The sequence below is a fragment of the Solanum pennellii genome, chromosome 10, assembly GCF_001406875.1.
Source record: "Solanum pennellii chromosome 10, SPENNV200".
Lineage (NCBI taxonomy): Eukaryota > Viridiplantae > Streptophyta > Magnoliopsida > Solanales > Solanaceae > Solanum > Solanum pennellii.
This window is the reverse complement of record NC_028646.1, coordinates 2,840,308-2,857,422: the sequence shown is the minus strand read 5'-3', so window position 1 is coordinate 2,857,422 and position 17,115 is coordinate 2,840,308. Positions and strand designations below refer to the sequence as shown.

At 30.3% G+C, this 17,115-nt stretch overlaps 1 protein-coding gene and 6 non-coding genes across 7 annotated transcripts; all 7 read right to left on the bottom strand.

Moving 5' to 3' along the window:
* Nucleotides 1-1,905: 1,905 nt before the first annotated feature.
* On the bottom strand, nt 1,906-7,940 carry LOC107002655 (external alternative NAD(P)H-ubiquinone oxidoreductase B1, mitochondrial). The gene is made up of 10 exons (XM_015200768.2): nt 7,613-7,940; nt 6,220-6,496; nt 5,736-5,942; nt 5,183-5,433; nt 4,593-4,812; nt 4,361-4,465; nt 3,753-4,016; nt 3,427-3,548; nt 2,603-2,722; nt 1,906-2,238 (listed from the first exon to the last, which is right to left on the bottom strand). Exons 1-10 carry the CDS (start codon nt 7,690-7,692, stop codon nt 2,151-2,153), a joined length of 1,734 nt encoding a protein of 577 aa, XP_015056254.1. The 5' UTR covers nt 7,693-7,940; the 3' UTR covers nt 1,906-2,150.
* Nucleotides 7,941-14,076: 6,136 nt separating this feature from the next.
* LOC114074513 lies at nt 14,077-14,187 on the bottom strand. The gene has a single exon (XR_003574941.1). It is a non-coding gene; the product is annotated as a small nucleolar RNA snoR97 (small nucleolar RNA).
* Nucleotides 14,188-14,223: 36 nt separating this feature from the next.
* Nucleotides 14,224-14,339, bottom strand: LOC114074566. The gene has a single exon (XR_003574986.1). It is a non-coding gene; the product is annotated as a small nucleolar RNA Z278 (small nucleolar RNA).
* A 260-nt stretch (nt 14,340-14,599) lies between these two features.
* Nucleotides 14,600-14,685, bottom strand: LOC114074520. Its single transcript, XR_003574949.1, has one exon. It is a non-coding gene; the product is annotated as a small nucleolar RNA snoR117 (small nucleolar RNA).
* Nucleotides 14,686-14,741: 56 nt separating this feature from the next.
* Nucleotides 14,742-14,833, bottom strand: LOC114074565. The gene has a single exon (XR_003574985.1). It is a non-coding gene; the product is annotated as a small nucleolar RNA Z223 (small nucleolar RNA).
* Nucleotides 14,834-14,857: 24 nt separating this feature from the next.
* On the bottom strand, nt 14,858-14,947 carry LOC114074517. Its single transcript, XR_003574945.1, has one exon. It is a non-coding gene; the product is annotated as a small nucleolar RNA U36a (small nucleolar RNA).
* Nucleotides 14,948-15,147: 200 nt separating this feature from the next.
* Nucleotides 15,148-15,307, bottom strand: LOC114074521. The gene has a single exon (XR_003574950.1). It is a non-coding gene; the product is annotated as a small nucleolar RNA snoR134 (small nucleolar RNA).
* Between the last annotated feature and the right edge of the window lie 1,808 nt (nt 15,308-17,115).

The window sequence follows — 17,115 nt, the reverse complement described above, 5'->3', positions numbered from 1 at the left end:
ATCTAAAACTTAAAAGATAATGAATATAAATCGAAAAAGATTTAATTGGTAGTTATATAAAATATAAATATCCAATAGGAATAAAATTTTACACTTAGCAAACATGAATATTTTCAAGTTATATATATGACATGTCTATGTGTCAAGTCTTATCCTTTAACAACACAAACTAAATGGACTGCCCTTTCAGTCTCAATTTTAGTTCTTACATATTCCTCTTGAAATTTATCATTTCGATTCTAAAATAAACATAAAAGATCACACAATAAATTCAATACTACCATAAAAAGTATTACTTTCTCCGTTTTAAAGAGAATGTTTCTATTTTTTTTAATTTATTTCAAAAAGAATGTTTTCTTTTCTTTTTTTGACAACACTTTAACTTTAACTTTCCACGTGACATGTTTAAGACCACAAGATTAAGGGCGTTTTGGTACATTTTACATAACTTTAATTTAGAATCACAAAATTAAAAAAGTTTTCTTTCTTAATTATCTTAATAAGCAAAATCACTCAATATTTATGCTAATGAACACCATCATTTTACTATGAAATAATCGATATAATAGTAAATTGACTCAAACATCATCGTTATAAAAAAAAAATGCAAATATAACCGATATAATAGTGAGGTTTGAAAAGGTAGAGTACATGTAGACTTTATGTTCATTTCAAAGATGAGGTAGAAAGATTGATTTCAATGACGTCCAACTCAACCCAAAAACAATTTGAAAAACATAACGGAAGTACAAAATTTCACATATCTCTAATTTATGATTACAAAATTCAAAAATCTTATTTAATTTTTAAAATTTCATAATAAATCAAAGGTGAAAAGGGCAAATATATTTTCGAACTATCAATAAATGGTATGCAGATATCCCCGTTATACTTTTGAGACATTGGCGTGTCTGCAATCCAAAAACACGTATGTCGTTCACTCTAACGGAAGACTAAAAGGTGACATGTGGCGCAATCTTATCCGTCGACTCGATCAAAATTAAACTGTTTGAATTTAATAAATCGAACTATGTTATATAAATTAAGAGCGAACTTAGCTGAGAAGTATAAATTCATACGAGTCCAGTTATTTTCATCGAGATCCTTCATATACCATTAAATATTTATAAATAATTGATTGTAAAAGTCAATTACTATTTGCTTATTAACTTAAAGTCGATATAAAAATTCATAAACTTCAAATCTTGTATATGTTCGAAGCATATGGAATCCAACAAATGAATTTTTTAGCAATAATATTTGCTTGAAAGAGAAGTATTTAATTTAATATGATTTCCAATATGAATATCATTCGCTGAGTAAAATAATAATTGTAATAATTTACTCAAATACAATAACTTTCACTAATACAATGTTGTTTCATACTTTTTTTTAATGTTTTGGTGTAAATATTTTTCTCAGAATGAAAATTATCAAAGGTTTTTTTTTTTTGTGTAGTTCAATCCTTTTTGTAATGTGATATATAATATATCAAAATGAATTACAATAATCTTTGATTTATTTATTTATTTTTATCTCCTTGTAGAAAGCTTCCACTTTTTTATTCCGTTCGTGATTCAGGTGGAGGGTGTTTAATGTCTGTTTAATGGCAATTGACAATGTATTAAGATAGATTACAAATTTATGATTACCATCAGAGATTGTGATAAAACGATAAAAGTACTTTCCCTTTTAGTTAGAAGTTTCAGTTCAAGTCACTTCTGTCGGGTAGAGAATCATAAATAGTCAAAAATAGAATTTGACATTTGGACATATCAAAAGGTGACATGTGGCAATCGGAATATAACCGAATCCTACTGAGTAGGAATGACACCAGCCACAAAGATTGCTTTCTACCACGCAAATCCAAATTAATCAGGTCAATAAATTTCAAATACGAGATGCTTGAATCTTAAAATAAAAAAAGAGACAACTTACAATCTAATTAACAATCTCAGTCACTTGCTAAGGAACAAGTTTATACATTCAAAGTTGCAAAGATTCTTAGTGTATTTCTCCAGGAACTGATCATGAAAAATAGATACAAATACAATGGCATGTAACCTGATTCAAGCATAAACATAACAACCTAAGCATGTCAAGCAAAACAGTGAAGAACACGCACCGCCTTCTATGTGGCGTTGAACTCATCAAATCCGGCTTGAATCTCTTCCGAAAATGTATCTTCTTACCCAATCACCAACCACTAAGTACCTCGTGCGCCAGCTAACTTGCTTGCTGAAATGTAAAACAAAAATATCAGATTTAGACTCTTTGAATATAGAAGGAAGAAACGATACACTCCCTCCGTTTCATTTCATGCCTTGGTTTGACTGAACATTGGACAACGAAGTTTGAGAATGTAAAGAAGACTTTTTGAATCTTATCGTCTTAAACTAAAGTTGTAACATACCAAAACATATCCTTTTAATCTTGTGTCATGTCATTCTGAGTGTAAGTATGAGTAAGATGCCAATGTTGAAATTAAGAACTTGATAACTAGAAAGATGGATTGTTTTTTTTTTTAGAACAGACTAAAAAGGATAGTAAGACGCATATATTAATATTATACGCAAGTCATACGAAAGCTGTCTATTATTACCTTGCATACACTGAGTACCATAGCCACTGTGTGCTATGGCCCATAGAAACCCAGTCTCCGGGAAGTTCTGCTGCTGCTTGATCTCCACCTAAAGGGGCGAATTGCCCTAAATGGCGATACCTGAAATAGCATAACGAAAGTTATTGTGAATGAGTGTATCTATTTACCGATAGGAAAAGGAGGTTAGAAGCCAAGATCATAGAGTCAATAAACAACATGAGCAGCTAAACAACATCGAAGAAATTGCTGATAAGTGTATATTTGATGGTTCTCTAAGCAAAACACACTGCAGAAAAGAAGCTGAAATGATAAAGGGCCAGTGACCACATTTCTGATCTGTTTGTCAAAGTCACAAATGTTTTTTAATAGAAGCGTTAAAACTTATGGTAAAAACACACCAAAACTATCCCTTTTTCGCGAATTTTGTATCCCGACTATCAAATAGTCCTTGTTCCTCTATCATCATACATAAAGCGGATCAGGCCAACTATCAGTTGTTCCATTATCCTACCTAAACTATCACGATCTACTCACCTAGGTATGCTTTAATACATAGATGGTGATAGTTTAGATAGGAAAGTAGAACAGTTGGTAATAGTTCAGGTCAGAAAAGGGAACATATGATAGTTGGGGTGTGAAACTTGCAAAAAAGTGATAGTTCAATGTGTTTTTGATCATTATCTCAAAAAGTTTTGGTTGTATGGAAGAACAATTTCTCGAGAATGATTCCGGCTCAGACTTTAGCAGTTAGTTATCCCAGTATGCTTACATGCAACAATGAAAATAAGAAAAAGAAAGATTCAAAAAAGGTGAGTTATATATACTCGAAGGGAAGAAATTCATGACGTCCAGAGCTTTTAAAACGGCGAGGTCCTTCAGGATTACTTTTGCATTGATCCCAGCGGTTAAAGCATCTAGCAAGATATGTACCTTGTTGAGCAGCAACCTAAAGCATGTGAAAAGATAAGAAATTGAAACTAAAGCAGAATACTGAGTGAAAAACATGTTGCTCGGATTCATCAAACATATCCTCGAAAAGTAGTGCATTTTTTGATAGAACCAACAAGGGTGCGGTAATAATTTTTGGAGAGTCCGAGCAAAATCGGTGAAAAGAGAAACACGGATGAAATACGAACAATGGAAGAAGTACCTGAGCAGTGGCAGGTAGACTTTTCATCTGAGAATCTACATGAGAAAGGGCCAACTTAAAACCTTCAATATCTACCTCCTCTCTTTCATTTCCCTCTGAATCCCTAAATAAGTCTTTCACCTCTAACAAATGTTTGTTCTTCAGATATAAGGCCACTTGAGGATAACGGATTATTATGTCTTCCAAAACATCTCGGAATTCCTTGACGCTTAATGTTCCAGAATCATCCTTATCCGCAGCTTTAAAAATGGCTGAAATATCTTCCTAACCGCGTAGTTACACAGAAACGAAAATTTAGGGGGAAGATAGAAAGACAATAAAAATAGTATCTTGAAAACATAATTTCGGAGAATATAAGATGCATGATCATCCTCATGCAGCATGTATTTCATGGGCACTAAAAAATTATTGTACGTTGAGTAACATCAAAAGTACTTGTTTTGACGTGACACAACAAACTAGCATTATTATCCTTATGGACCATAAATCATGGACTATTCACTATCAATGTCTGGAAAAAGTTCACCATAGATAAAGAATTGAACGTACTACAAATAAAAAATTGATTAAATATTTGAGTACAGTTATTTAAAGTAAGGCTTCTTTACCATTACTTTACGTTGATCTACAGATGCACAATCACCTAGTGCGTACACGTTACTACAGCCATTCACTCGCAACCATTCATCAGTTGTTAGAATACGTCTTTTTTCCTTCAAAGGGGAAATGAAAAAAATTAAATGGTGATTAATTAATTAAACTCAAAAAGAGTAACTTTTTAAGTATGCATTTAGTGCAGAAACCGCCATGAAACACTAAGAGAAAGGGAATGCAAGATACCTGGCCAACTTGCTCCATGAAATCCTTCACAAATGGACGGGTACCAACTCCAGTTGACCATACAACCATCCCGTAAGGTACTTCAACGTTTTTTCCTGTAGATTTTACTTTCATGCCGATGAAATGATCAGACACACTAGTGACACGGCAACCTGTCGAAACCTCAATTCCATCTCTTTGAAATTTCTGTTCAGCAAATGAGCTTATTCTTTCATCAAATCTGCAGAGACACAAACTTGCGATTTAAGGGTTGTTGATTAAAAAATTCTTCTTGTCTCTTAACCGAGTGGAAATTACAAAAACAATGCCTTAGTCCCAACTCCCAACCAAGTTGTGGTCGGTTATGTGAATCCTCACTTATTCATTTAAACTCACTCTAGCTTGCGAACACAAAATATACTTTATTAGGAAGTGTATGCGAAGTATAACAAAAGAATGCCCACAAGAAGCACATTGTATGAATTTAACTCTCTTCACACCTCTCTATCTTCCTTACTCTCAAATCTTTCAGCACAACACCTATATCAAAGAGGCTGTAGCATGTATTAAAAGTTCAGTTGTAAAGTGAATCTAGGAATGGTGCATCTTACGTGTTCAGGATATGATCTCCGGACTGAATAACTGTTATCTTCACAAAATCCTTAACAGAAGGGTATATTTTTACTAAATCCTCATAAACATAGTCATATAGCTCAGCAGCAAATTCTACACCAGTTGGACCACCGCCAACTATAACAAAATGGAGGTTGGTCCTTCGCTCTTCTTCACTTAGGCCAGGAATGACAGATTTTTCAAAACAATCTACTACTGTCCTCCGTATCCTTTGAGCATCTTCAACTTCCTGTATGAAACATGATTCATTTATTTTAAAGAAAGGAAATTTTACACTTCAAGAAAAATAAGAGATGTCTCAATCTGATCAGGTTCAGAAATGCATAAAGACACGTCCCTAGCAGGAGTAAAAAATGTCCTCCGAACTCTTAAGAAATATCATAAGGTGAGTGTCGGATCCTCCAACGGAAGTGTATTGTTGGAGGATCTGACACTGTCCGGCAATATTTTAAGAGAGTCCGAGCAACATAGGGAATAAATGGCATGCATCCCCAACTAAGTTAAGAAAGGCTTTATGCAAGAGAATCATACCTTCAGAAAGTGGCAATATTCCATAACACCTGGTGTGTTAAAAGTGTTTACTTGAGCTCCTACTGCGACAACCAAATAGTCATATTGTAGGGAGAAATCATTATGTCCTGCCAAATTATCATTGATACCAGAACGGCAAGATACTGTGTGGTTTTCTGGATCAATCTTCAGACATTCTGCTTCCCAGAATTGAATTTCTCCACTTCTCTGCCGGACCAATCAACAAAAATTAAACAATAAGAGGCAGAAAAATCTTCAAAAGAAAACAAGGCAGCCTAGGAGAAACTTTAGCACATACTAAATGTAATATTCCAGGGATCAGGTTGGAACAATCGAAAACCCAGTGAAAGAGGAAGCATTGAAGGGGCAAAAGGATTTTTTTAAGATGCAGTGCACAAAGCTATACTATTAATTCCAAATCTTGTGACTACAACATAAAACTAAAAACGAAATGCAAGCAAGTTCCTTATCATAACTTCCTTACCTTCTTTATTATGTTCCGGACCGGCTCTACTACGCTTCGTGCCTCAACTGTACCACATGTGACACTAGGTAACAGTGGTGTAAATGCAAAATAGTTCCGCGGCGAAACCACTTTTACATCATATGAAGAAATATCAAGATCTTTTAAGAAGCTGGTACCACCCCATCCTGTTCCAAGCACCACTACTCTCTTCTTCTTAGACTCTGGTTGATTCTGTTCAACAACTTGTTTTCCACTCTCTACATTCGATTCCGCATATACCAACAGACCTCCAGTACTGTAACAGCCAGAAGAAAAGTATAAGTAGCAAAATCCTCTACGAAATATGGATGAAAAAGATCATTCTTTAAAGGACCACAACATTTCATACATTAAACATCAATCCTTCAAGTGAGTCATTATAGTTTAGTAGGTCAGTTTATAAATGCATTTGCTCTCGTTGTGAATTCTATAAACGTTTTCATTGTATAAAACTTAAGAGGCACGTGTCTAGGACTATAAGAAACAGAAACGACGGAGTAAGAAAACCATAACAACCTTGTAATCAGAGAGATAAGTTTCCAAAAGCCAAAACCAGTTCAAGTCTAACTTAATAAAAGAAAATGATATCGGCCATGTTTTGTCAAGCTCAACTCATTAAAAACTCTATTACAACTTTTGAATCCAAGCTACACAATTTTACCTTTGTAGAGCATCCGATTTCTCGAGCTATTCTCCACGAGAATTAAAAAAAGAATGGTCATTAAGTGTTTACATTGTTATATACAAATTCACATTATTCAAACCAACATGTGGAGTCATAACAACAAATGATCACCTAAAAAGATATGACACTTGGACCTAACTCAATCTCGAAAGTTAACTCGGAGGAGTGCCCAAGTCCATATAAGCAAACCCTTAGTCCATTTCCTAAAAACTCTAACTCACTCTAACACTCTCATTTAGCTTTAGTCCATTTCCTAAAAACTTTAACTCACTCTAACATTCTCATTTAGCTTCTTTGGATCTAAGAGTAAATGACAATATGTTCAAGTATCAAAACAAATTCAGAGATTCTCCTTTCATTACAAAATCAAGAACCCAAAAGGAAGAGATAAAGAAAACTAGCTACCAAAAGCTTAACTAAAATATCTAAAGCCCCTCATTTTTTGTTCAAAGATTGAAACTTTATCAATATTTCTGTCAAATCTTGATTTAAGCTAACGACCTAAGAATCAAATGAGTAATGAAATAAAGGAGTTTAAAGTGAATAAGCTCTTAGGAGTTGTTTGGTTCAAAATCAGAGTCATATTACACAAATAACAAACAAGTTAGTGAAAAATCATCAAGAAACAAAAAAAAAATGAAGTCACTAAGAATATTTAACAAAAATGAAGGGATCAAAAAGAATAACCTGATAGAACAGAGAACCAAAAGTTTAGAATAAGAAGAATGACTATGAAGAACTTTGCTTAAATATGTGAAACCCCTCATCTTCTTTCTTTTTCCTCTTAACAAAAATTGTTCAAAGATTGAATCTTTTCTCAGGATTTCTGTCAAAATCTTGATTTAATTTAAAAATGAGTAATTATGAGACAAAGGAGTGGTGAAAAAAAAAGAAAAGAATACTAGTACAACAGTGTCATTATATGAGTTGTCTGAAAATATTATTAGTCTGACAACTTTTTAAAAAATGTAAATTTTGGGTCCAAACTATGGGATTTGAGAATTTGTTTATCCAAGTTTTTTTTTCTCCCTCCTTAGACAATTGTTCGGCAGATATAATAAAAATAGATATACTAAAAATAGATGTACAATATTTATTATTCAATCTAAACAATCAAAAATTAAATTGTGATTTTTTTTAAGATTTTGTCCTTAATAATTATTCTATTTTGTTCAATTGAAAAGTTATGTAAACTTTTGATATTCTTGCTATAGTAAGGTTATATTAGTTAAAATTATACCATATATTAAATTTTTCTTGAAAAAAATGTATGACTTTATCCTGACAAACAATTGTGAACAGAGGGAGTATTAGTTAATCTTTTTTCATAATCTTATTTTTTTTTCTTAGTCCGATGTTCCCAATTTGATGGTTTATCTAAGGTTTATACATGTGACACATCTTACAACTGTTAATTTAATAATTCTTTGGTTCACTCACAAGCAACATTCTCATATATTAAATTTGCTTAGTATATAATTTATAATAGGGAAAAGGGCAATGACTTTGTGTGAGGAATTATTTTATTGTGAGGCACAACTATTCATATTAATTGTGTGAGGAATTATTTTATCTATATTATATTAATCCATTCGTCTCATTTTATGTGACATTTTTCGCATTTTGAGATTCAAACAAATCAATTTTTTATCGTAAATTTTTTATAGATTCTTTAACATTTTGAATTATCAATTGTTGTGACTTATAATACTCTTTACGTAATTTACAAATATATAAATTTCATTTTAAAATTTTTGAAGATTCCATACACAAATATTTGATCAAAGTTAAATTGTTTGATTTTCGAAAAACAAAAAGTATCACATAAAATGAAACGGAGCAGCATATGTTATGTGGAATTCATGTTTTTTTTTACTCTTTTTCTCTATCATCATTTTTCTTGTGTTTCTTTTTTTTTTTTTTTTTTATGTTTAATTTTGAAATTAATTTAATTAACTCGTAAGTTTGTATGGATGAAAATTATTATTATTATTATTGTTATTTATTTTAACAAAAGATATTTTCCAAATTAAAGTTTCATTGTTATATAATTAAAGGTTATGAGCATTAAAAAATTCAAGTTAATTCTTTGAACGGTCACTTATGTCATGAAAATTGACCATTAAAATTATTTTTATTTCTTTTCTTCCCATTTTAATTTATTGTACATTAAAAAATTGTGTCTTCATATTTCGTGTCTTTTTTATTTTTTCTTTTAGGATCCATTTAAACATAAAAACTTATTTATAATTTTTTATTTGCTATATATGAAAGTTGTCTTATTGAAAATAATGCTAATTTTATTGGTACGATAAACCTAAAAAATCTTTAAATAAAATAAATAACTCGATATAAAAAAAAAAAAGACTATAACACGTAAAACGAAAAAAAAATACTTAAACGTGTGAAAAGGAATTTGTAATATTTATATAAAAGGAATCCCAATAATAACTACACAAAACATAAAAAAAAAAGGACATAAAAAAAACGTGTGAATATGGGTATGTTTATTAAGAGAGAAAATTATTGATAATCTAAATACCAAATTACACTCCATTTAATATGGCACAAACTACTAAAAGCCAGAGAGAGAAAATTCCGAAAAAAAATAAAAAATAAAATTTTTTATTATGTATGAAATGTAAAAACTTAGTTTTGTAATTAAATATAAGTATATATTGATATTTTGTTAATAATAGTATTAAGTAGTATACTTTGTAATTTTTCCCTATTGATATTCTTTGTTTTAATTTTACAGGTGGGTTAAGAACTATGAGAGAAGACTCGAAGTGTTTCGTAGTTGAGATTTAGTTTGCACCAATAATCAGTGTTGAGTTTGTTTCTATTTGTCTTCATAATGGATAAATTGACGCGATATATTCTGAATGAGATATCTTGGTGTATGTTATTAACTTATGACATTGTTTTGATTGAGAAAACACACATCAAAGTCAATAATAAATTGAAGACATGGAGACAAACTTTGAATTCTAAATGGTTTAGAAAGAGCAGGTTCAAGACAGAGTATTTGAAGTGCAAATTCGATAATGAAACTTATAAAATGGGTGTGAAAGTGAGACTTGATACTCAAGTTATCCCCAAGAGTGAAAGATTTAAATATTTGGGGTCTCAAATCAAAGGATATGGAAAGATCAATGATGATGTCACGTACTGTGCTGGTGAGACAAGGATGAAGTAGAGGCTTGCATCCGACATCTTGTATAACAAGAAGATACCATCAAAAGTTAAAACTAATTTTATAAAGTGGTGATTAGACTCACTTATTTGTATGAGACTAAATGTTGATTAGTCAAAAACTTTTATGTTCAGGAAATGCGAATGTTTTAAGATGAATGTGTGGGCGCATTCTAGGAGTATAGGTATTCTGAATGGGCATTTTCGTATTAAAGTGTGAGTGGCTTCTGCGGTGGACAAGATAGGAAAAAAATTGAGATAGTAATTCGGACATGTGGAAAAGAGATGCCTAGATACCCAATAAGAAGGTCTGAGAAATTGGTTATAGTGGGGCTGATGAGAGAGACGTTGACGGAAAAAGTATTAGTAAAGATGATTGTACAAGACATGACATATTTTTTAATTTATTTGTTACATGACCTTAGATAAGAGGTTATAAAGGTCGCATACCTGAGTAAAAGGTTACTGTTAGAGAATGGTTGTTTTTGCTTTTCGAGGGTTTTGGTTTGTGGTGAATTTAATTAGGATATCCATCAGTTTTGCTGTTCAATGTATTTCGACTATCACACTATTTTATTGTTCTTGTTCCTTTTTTATAGGGATAATACCCAATTACCCCCTAGCCTATACCCAAAATCCCTACGACACACCTTATCTTTGATGAGGTCCTATTACCCCCTCCAACTTTTTTTTTTAAGTAATATATTACCCCTTGCGTGCCTACGTGGCAAAAATAATCTGCAAAGTCGATTTGTTTGTTGAACACGCGCCGGGATCCACTTTTTCAGTTTTCGATAAAGTGACTTTAATGAAATATACTCCTCCTCTCTCACGTCCCACCCCACTCCCTATACCCCATAATTAATAAATCTATATGAATAAAGATAATGAGTTTTGTTTCAAATTGTTAAAATTGATCTTTTATTATTTTATCATTTGGTTTAATATAATTATCAAGTTCAGAATTAATAATCGACATAAAATAAGAATTAATAATCGACATAAAAAGATGTAAAGAATATATTAAATTTTACTTTACCTTTTCAAATCAAGGAGCTTGAATGATAATGGATGGAGCTTCTTCAAAAATGAAGAACCATAAACATGGGGTTATTTTTTGAAAAGAGGAAGAAGATGCTTTGAGAGAAACAATAAAATTTATTTTTGAATTTTTTTTCAAATTGCTTTGACACGTGACTCATTTTTATTGGCCATTGTTAGCCAAAAGCTGCACTCACTCTGCACTCACTCCGCACTCACGCGCCCTACATGGGTGAAATCACGATTTTTGCCACGTAGGCACGCAAGGGGTAATATATTACTTAAAAAAAAAGTTGGAGGGGGTAATAGGACCTCATCAAAGATAAGGTGTGTCGTAGGGATTTTGGGTATAGGCTAGGGGGGTAATTGGGTATTATCCCTTTTTTATATGCCTTCCTTTGTTAGTTCATATGTTTTCTACACTATTTTCTTCTTCTTTGTGAATTTACTGCTCTGAAATTAAAGATCTTTCAAAAACAATCTTTCAACATCTACGAGATAGCGATAATGTTTGTATACACTCTAGCTTTCATAGTCGTCACTTGCGAAATTATACAAGATATATTATTATTATTATTATTATTATTATTATTATTATTATTATTATTATTGTGATCATCCAAATAATTCTATAAATATTTTTTCTTAAAATGTGAGATTTAAGAATTTTACATATGATGCATTACATGTAAAAGTTGACTTAATTGGTATATAAATTATTTACACCAACCATATAAATTGCTTAATTAAACTCATATTTTGTTCCTTTTGTCCAAAATGTGCAAGTTGTCCAATAAAAGGAGGAGAAACTGAGAATTAACGAAATTGATATTTATACAAAGGTTTAAACTTTCATAATATATTTATTTTGAAAAAAAATCTTGTCCCAAATAATTTTTTAAAATACATTTTTAAAAAATAAATAACTTATATTTAGCTAATCAATTTAAAAATAACTTTTCTCATATTCCAAAAATATTCGAAAAAATTACTTTCTTTTAGCTTCTGTTACTTTAAAAATGCTTGTTTCTTTTCTAAAATTTTCAGTAAACACTTCTCATATAGAAAAAATTATTTCCAAAACACCTCAATACAATGAATAAATATTCTTTAATTAAAAAATAAACATTTTAGACACCTCAATTACCGGGTAAACAGGCATGATTTCTCTCGTCAAGTATTTTTTTTGTCACGTTTTAAACTAAAAACGACTTTAATCGAAATATTAAGCCATAAATTGTATCTCCTTGATGTGACATTAAAGGTGTATCTAAATTTTCAATATGCTGAATGCACTATTATAATATATCAAAGATTTTATATCGATTCAATTCAATTAAAAAAATTTCACTACCAATTAATGGTATCATTTTTTTATTTGTAATAATTTCACCTAAGTATGATTTGAAAGTCATCCATAAAACATTTGGGCTTGCTGCAAAAATGGCTTGCGTTTAAGTGTTCAATCGTAAGCCTTATAAATTTAAGTATTTGAACGGAAAAAAGGACAATAAATTTAAAATGGGTAAAATCACATAAATATGTAATATTAAAATAATATTTATTATTTATGTTAATATAATTTTTTTAACTAAACTATAACAATTTTTTAGAATTAAAATATTGTACTGCATATCTACCTTCGCCTCTTTCTCCGTCTCTTTTTTCTCTTCCTCCTTTTTTATTCTTCTTCGTTGTCTCTTCCTGTATCATCCTTTCTCTTTTTTTTTTAATTCTTCTTCTTTTCTTTTTTTTTTCAATTTTTTTTTTCATTTAAATAATTGTTTTGAATCAGTTTTTATCTATATTTCACTAGTTATTTCCAAAACGAAAAATCAAAAAAATGTACAATATCATGTTCTCAAATAGAAATTTCAAATCTTTCAAACTATAGAAACAAGAGTTCAATATTGATAGTCATTATAAATATTCAAATTTTGAATTAATTACTGGAATTTTACAAATTTGTGATTAGTTTGGATGGATTATTTTTACAAGTAATTGAAAAATATCGTTTGGAGTTTATAGCACAAATTTAAGAGGGTTTGGTTTAGTTTATAATTGATTTTAGAAGAAATATTATATTGAAACTCGAAAAAGGTGAAGTTTATGGAAAGGTATTGCGATTGTATTAAAGTTATATTACATATGTTTCATAATTGCACTAAAATTGTATTAAATTCACGAACAATACATTTATAATATATAATACAAACTTCACTCCTTTTTATGTAATATCAACCAAAATAATTTAAGTAACACTTGTAATACATTTATAACATTTGCAAAATATATTTGTAATACATATTGCAAAACATCACTCATGTCTTTCGTTAGTTACATTTTTCATTTATTGTTAATTTTCTCTTCTAATTCAGCTTTAAAGTGTGTGTACTACATTTTTTATTCAAGTTTAATTCATTTGACCGTTTATTATGTTTCTTCATTTGTTACAATTAGATTACTTATCTAATTAATTATTGATACAAATTTTATTTCTTTTACGAATCACTGACTGCTCTTTCGTTTGCGATTAGTTTGGATAGCCAATTCCTACAAATAGTTAAAAATATCGTTTGGAGTTTATATTCAATTTTAAGAGAGTTTGGTTAACTTTAGAATTGATTTTAGGAAAATTATTAGATTGAAGCTCGAAAAGAATGAAGTTTGCAGAATTTTATTAATATAATGTTTAATTTCACTTCTACATTCAAATATTGAAAACAAACAACATTCTTAGCGTTCAGATTTAGAGACCACCTCTTAATATTCAAATTTGTATATATGTATTCAGATTCAGACCTCTTAATCTAAATAAAAACAAATGAGGCCCGAGTAAACTCAATTCATCAAGCATTAAACCACAACAAAAAAGTGTAACAACATTTTTAAAGAATTCAAACAAATGACAAAAAAAATGTAGTGCTGTTATTTAACTCCAAACATGTTGATACAAAAGAAGAAGCTGATGACAACACCTCATAAACACTATATGAGTTTATCAGACCCTACACCCAAAATTTAAAGGAGTAAGGGTATAGTGAACTCAAAATGATCAAAAAGCCTCAGAAAAATCCAATATGATCATATGTAATATAGTTTCACCAAGTGGTTCTCCCTGCAAAGCAAGGTCTTGGATCTACCACACCTCATTAACATGGACTATATCATCATAAGCACAAATATTTTTTTAAAATGTAGCTGCTCCACAGTGTTACTCCAAACACAATTGACAAAAAGGGGTTATGAAAAGAGTAAAAATACGATAGAGCAACACAAATAATATTGCTTCTAGGGAACGAGTTGATCGAAAATGGATTATGTTTCAACCACCAGATAAAGAAGCCTTAAAAATGGTTTTATGTACAACAACAAATAAGGATAATCAGCTATTGGAGTTCGACTAATTCAAATTTATGCGACGAGGAAGAAACTAAAAGGCCTCAGAAGCTAAAGGTAATATAACATCAATGGAGCTAAAAAGCTCCTCATATGGTACGGACAATTACCATACATCACTGGCCTATAATCAACAAAAAATTAAATAAAACTCAACTAATGAAAATGTAAAGCAAGAATTTTTAGGCTCAGAAATATGAACAGCTCTATCAATCACAGAAAATCAGAAGCAGAACTGGCATTAAAGCTGAATTTATATCATCACTGCCAAATTTCAAACAAATCAATAAATAAATTAGGCTCATATTAAGAAATTCAACCATTTTTTTTATCATATGCTTCATAGATTACTCTCAGAAGCGCGGATAAATCTTCTAATCATAGCCAAAATTCAAAAAAAAAATATTTTTTTGGAGAATCAATCAATAATATAGCAGTGGACTTAGGAGTAAAACAACAGGAAAAAAATGCATAAACCCCACGTAAACACCGCAATTTGGTCTATGCCTCGTTGACTAGCTATATTTTTCATTGAATTTAGAAGAAAAGCTAAAGGTGATATGAGGCATCATAATCAACAAAAAAAAGGATTTAGCCGTTAATTTGACACAGATGAGCCATGGATTAAAGGTACAAAAGGGCTAATACTGCAACACTAAACGGCAAAAAAACTTATAGCACGAGCTTTGGGGCTTCTAACTTCATGTAAAAAATATAAATCGGATGAGCCCGGGAGGCTACGTGCAGAGATCTACAAAAAAAGTGACAAAAATAAATACAAGACGCCATTGAAGGGTTAGTGGAGGAGGCTAAATTGAGAAGTGATTGATGATGAAGAAGATGAGAGTTGTTAGCATTATATAGAAGAGAAAGGGGGGCGGCGAAACCCTAATTGTGTTGTCCTGGATCCGAGTTGTTAGCCCATCAAATCCTAATTTCATTCGACCCGTTTATGTTTGGGCCCATCAAAGAGTGTATTATATTTATTTAATTTAGATTGATTCACGAGAAATTTTGTTAAATTATTTTTTTATTTGATATTGAGTGTTAATAAAGAAGACTAATAATTTAATTTGATACTAAAAATTGATTAAAAAGAATAAATAAAATAATCAAAATTTAGAAAGAATTGAACAAGGTGATTTTTATGCATTTTAGCTCAAATCAATTGAATCCATTTTAGCCAAATAAATTTTGAACGAATCATTAATTCACTTATTTATTAAAGAACAACTTCTTAGTCATATAAATATTTCTACCATATTTAAATAAAAGCTAGAAATTTCAATTACAAAAAATTATCATATTTACTAATTTTTCTAATAGTTTGAAATAGTTACATACTGTTTCACTAACTAAATTTCAAGTCAAACACACCTAAATATATGTATTTTTGTCACTAAATACGCTATTAAATACATATAAAATAAGGAGAGATGCGAGCGAGATAGGAGAGAGGCGAACGAGATATGAGGGAGGCAACGAGAGAGTTAGTGTATCTAAAATACATACAAATCACATTATATATATATATATATATATATATATATATATATATATGTATGTATGTATGTATAAGATATTCGAGACATTTCAGATACATAGAGAGCAGCGAGCGAGAGAGTCTATGTATCCTAAATACATACGAATCTATTTGAATACAATGTATCTGAAACAAATTACTCTTAATTTTGATCTCAAATATCCAAAATTCATATATATATATATATGGACGCACTAAATACATGTATTTGAGACCATGCCACAATTAATAATTTCAAAAACTTTCAAAAAGTGAAATTCATTTTGTTTACCCATTTATTAACTTAATTCATCTTAACTAATCCAAAGTCAATCTAATATGTCAATTTACTATTTCTAGTTAATAGTTCTTTTGGTCCACTAATTATAGATAAATTTTGATGTTTGATTTTTGTATCGATACTTCTTCTATCTTAATTTACGTGATTATTTTTTTTTTCTTCCCTTTTTTTTAAAAAAAAAAATCTCAGTTTGAATAATAGGTATCATGACTATCTCAAACTATTTCTAAGAACTTCTATTTTACCATGCAAGTTATCAAATTATTATCTCTTTATATATTTTCATCAACGAGACAATCAACACACTTTTGTTATGATTATAATAGAGAAAATACATTAAAAAAATCTCTGAACTTGGGCCAAAACTTACTTTAGTATTTAAACTACGCGAGTGTTTATATATCTCCTAACATCTTTTATATGAATTATTTTCAACCCTTCGAACACCAGCCCAGTTGAAGGTTGGGCTTTGTTACACACGCACGTTTTCATTGATCCATGTCGCTAAGGATATAAAGAATATCTTACCCGTTTTATATAACCACTCGTTTCCAAAATACAACCCGATCTCTAAGCCCGAGTCTCATCCTGTCAAATTTGCAAGACCTAATCTGAAGATTTTTCTTCCGTTAGCGTGAAGGATTTGCTGAATTTAGAATTTTTGTGAAGAAATGAAGGATTTGCAAAATCTTTTGTTCAAGAAGTAACGACAATCTTGATAAACTGAAAAGT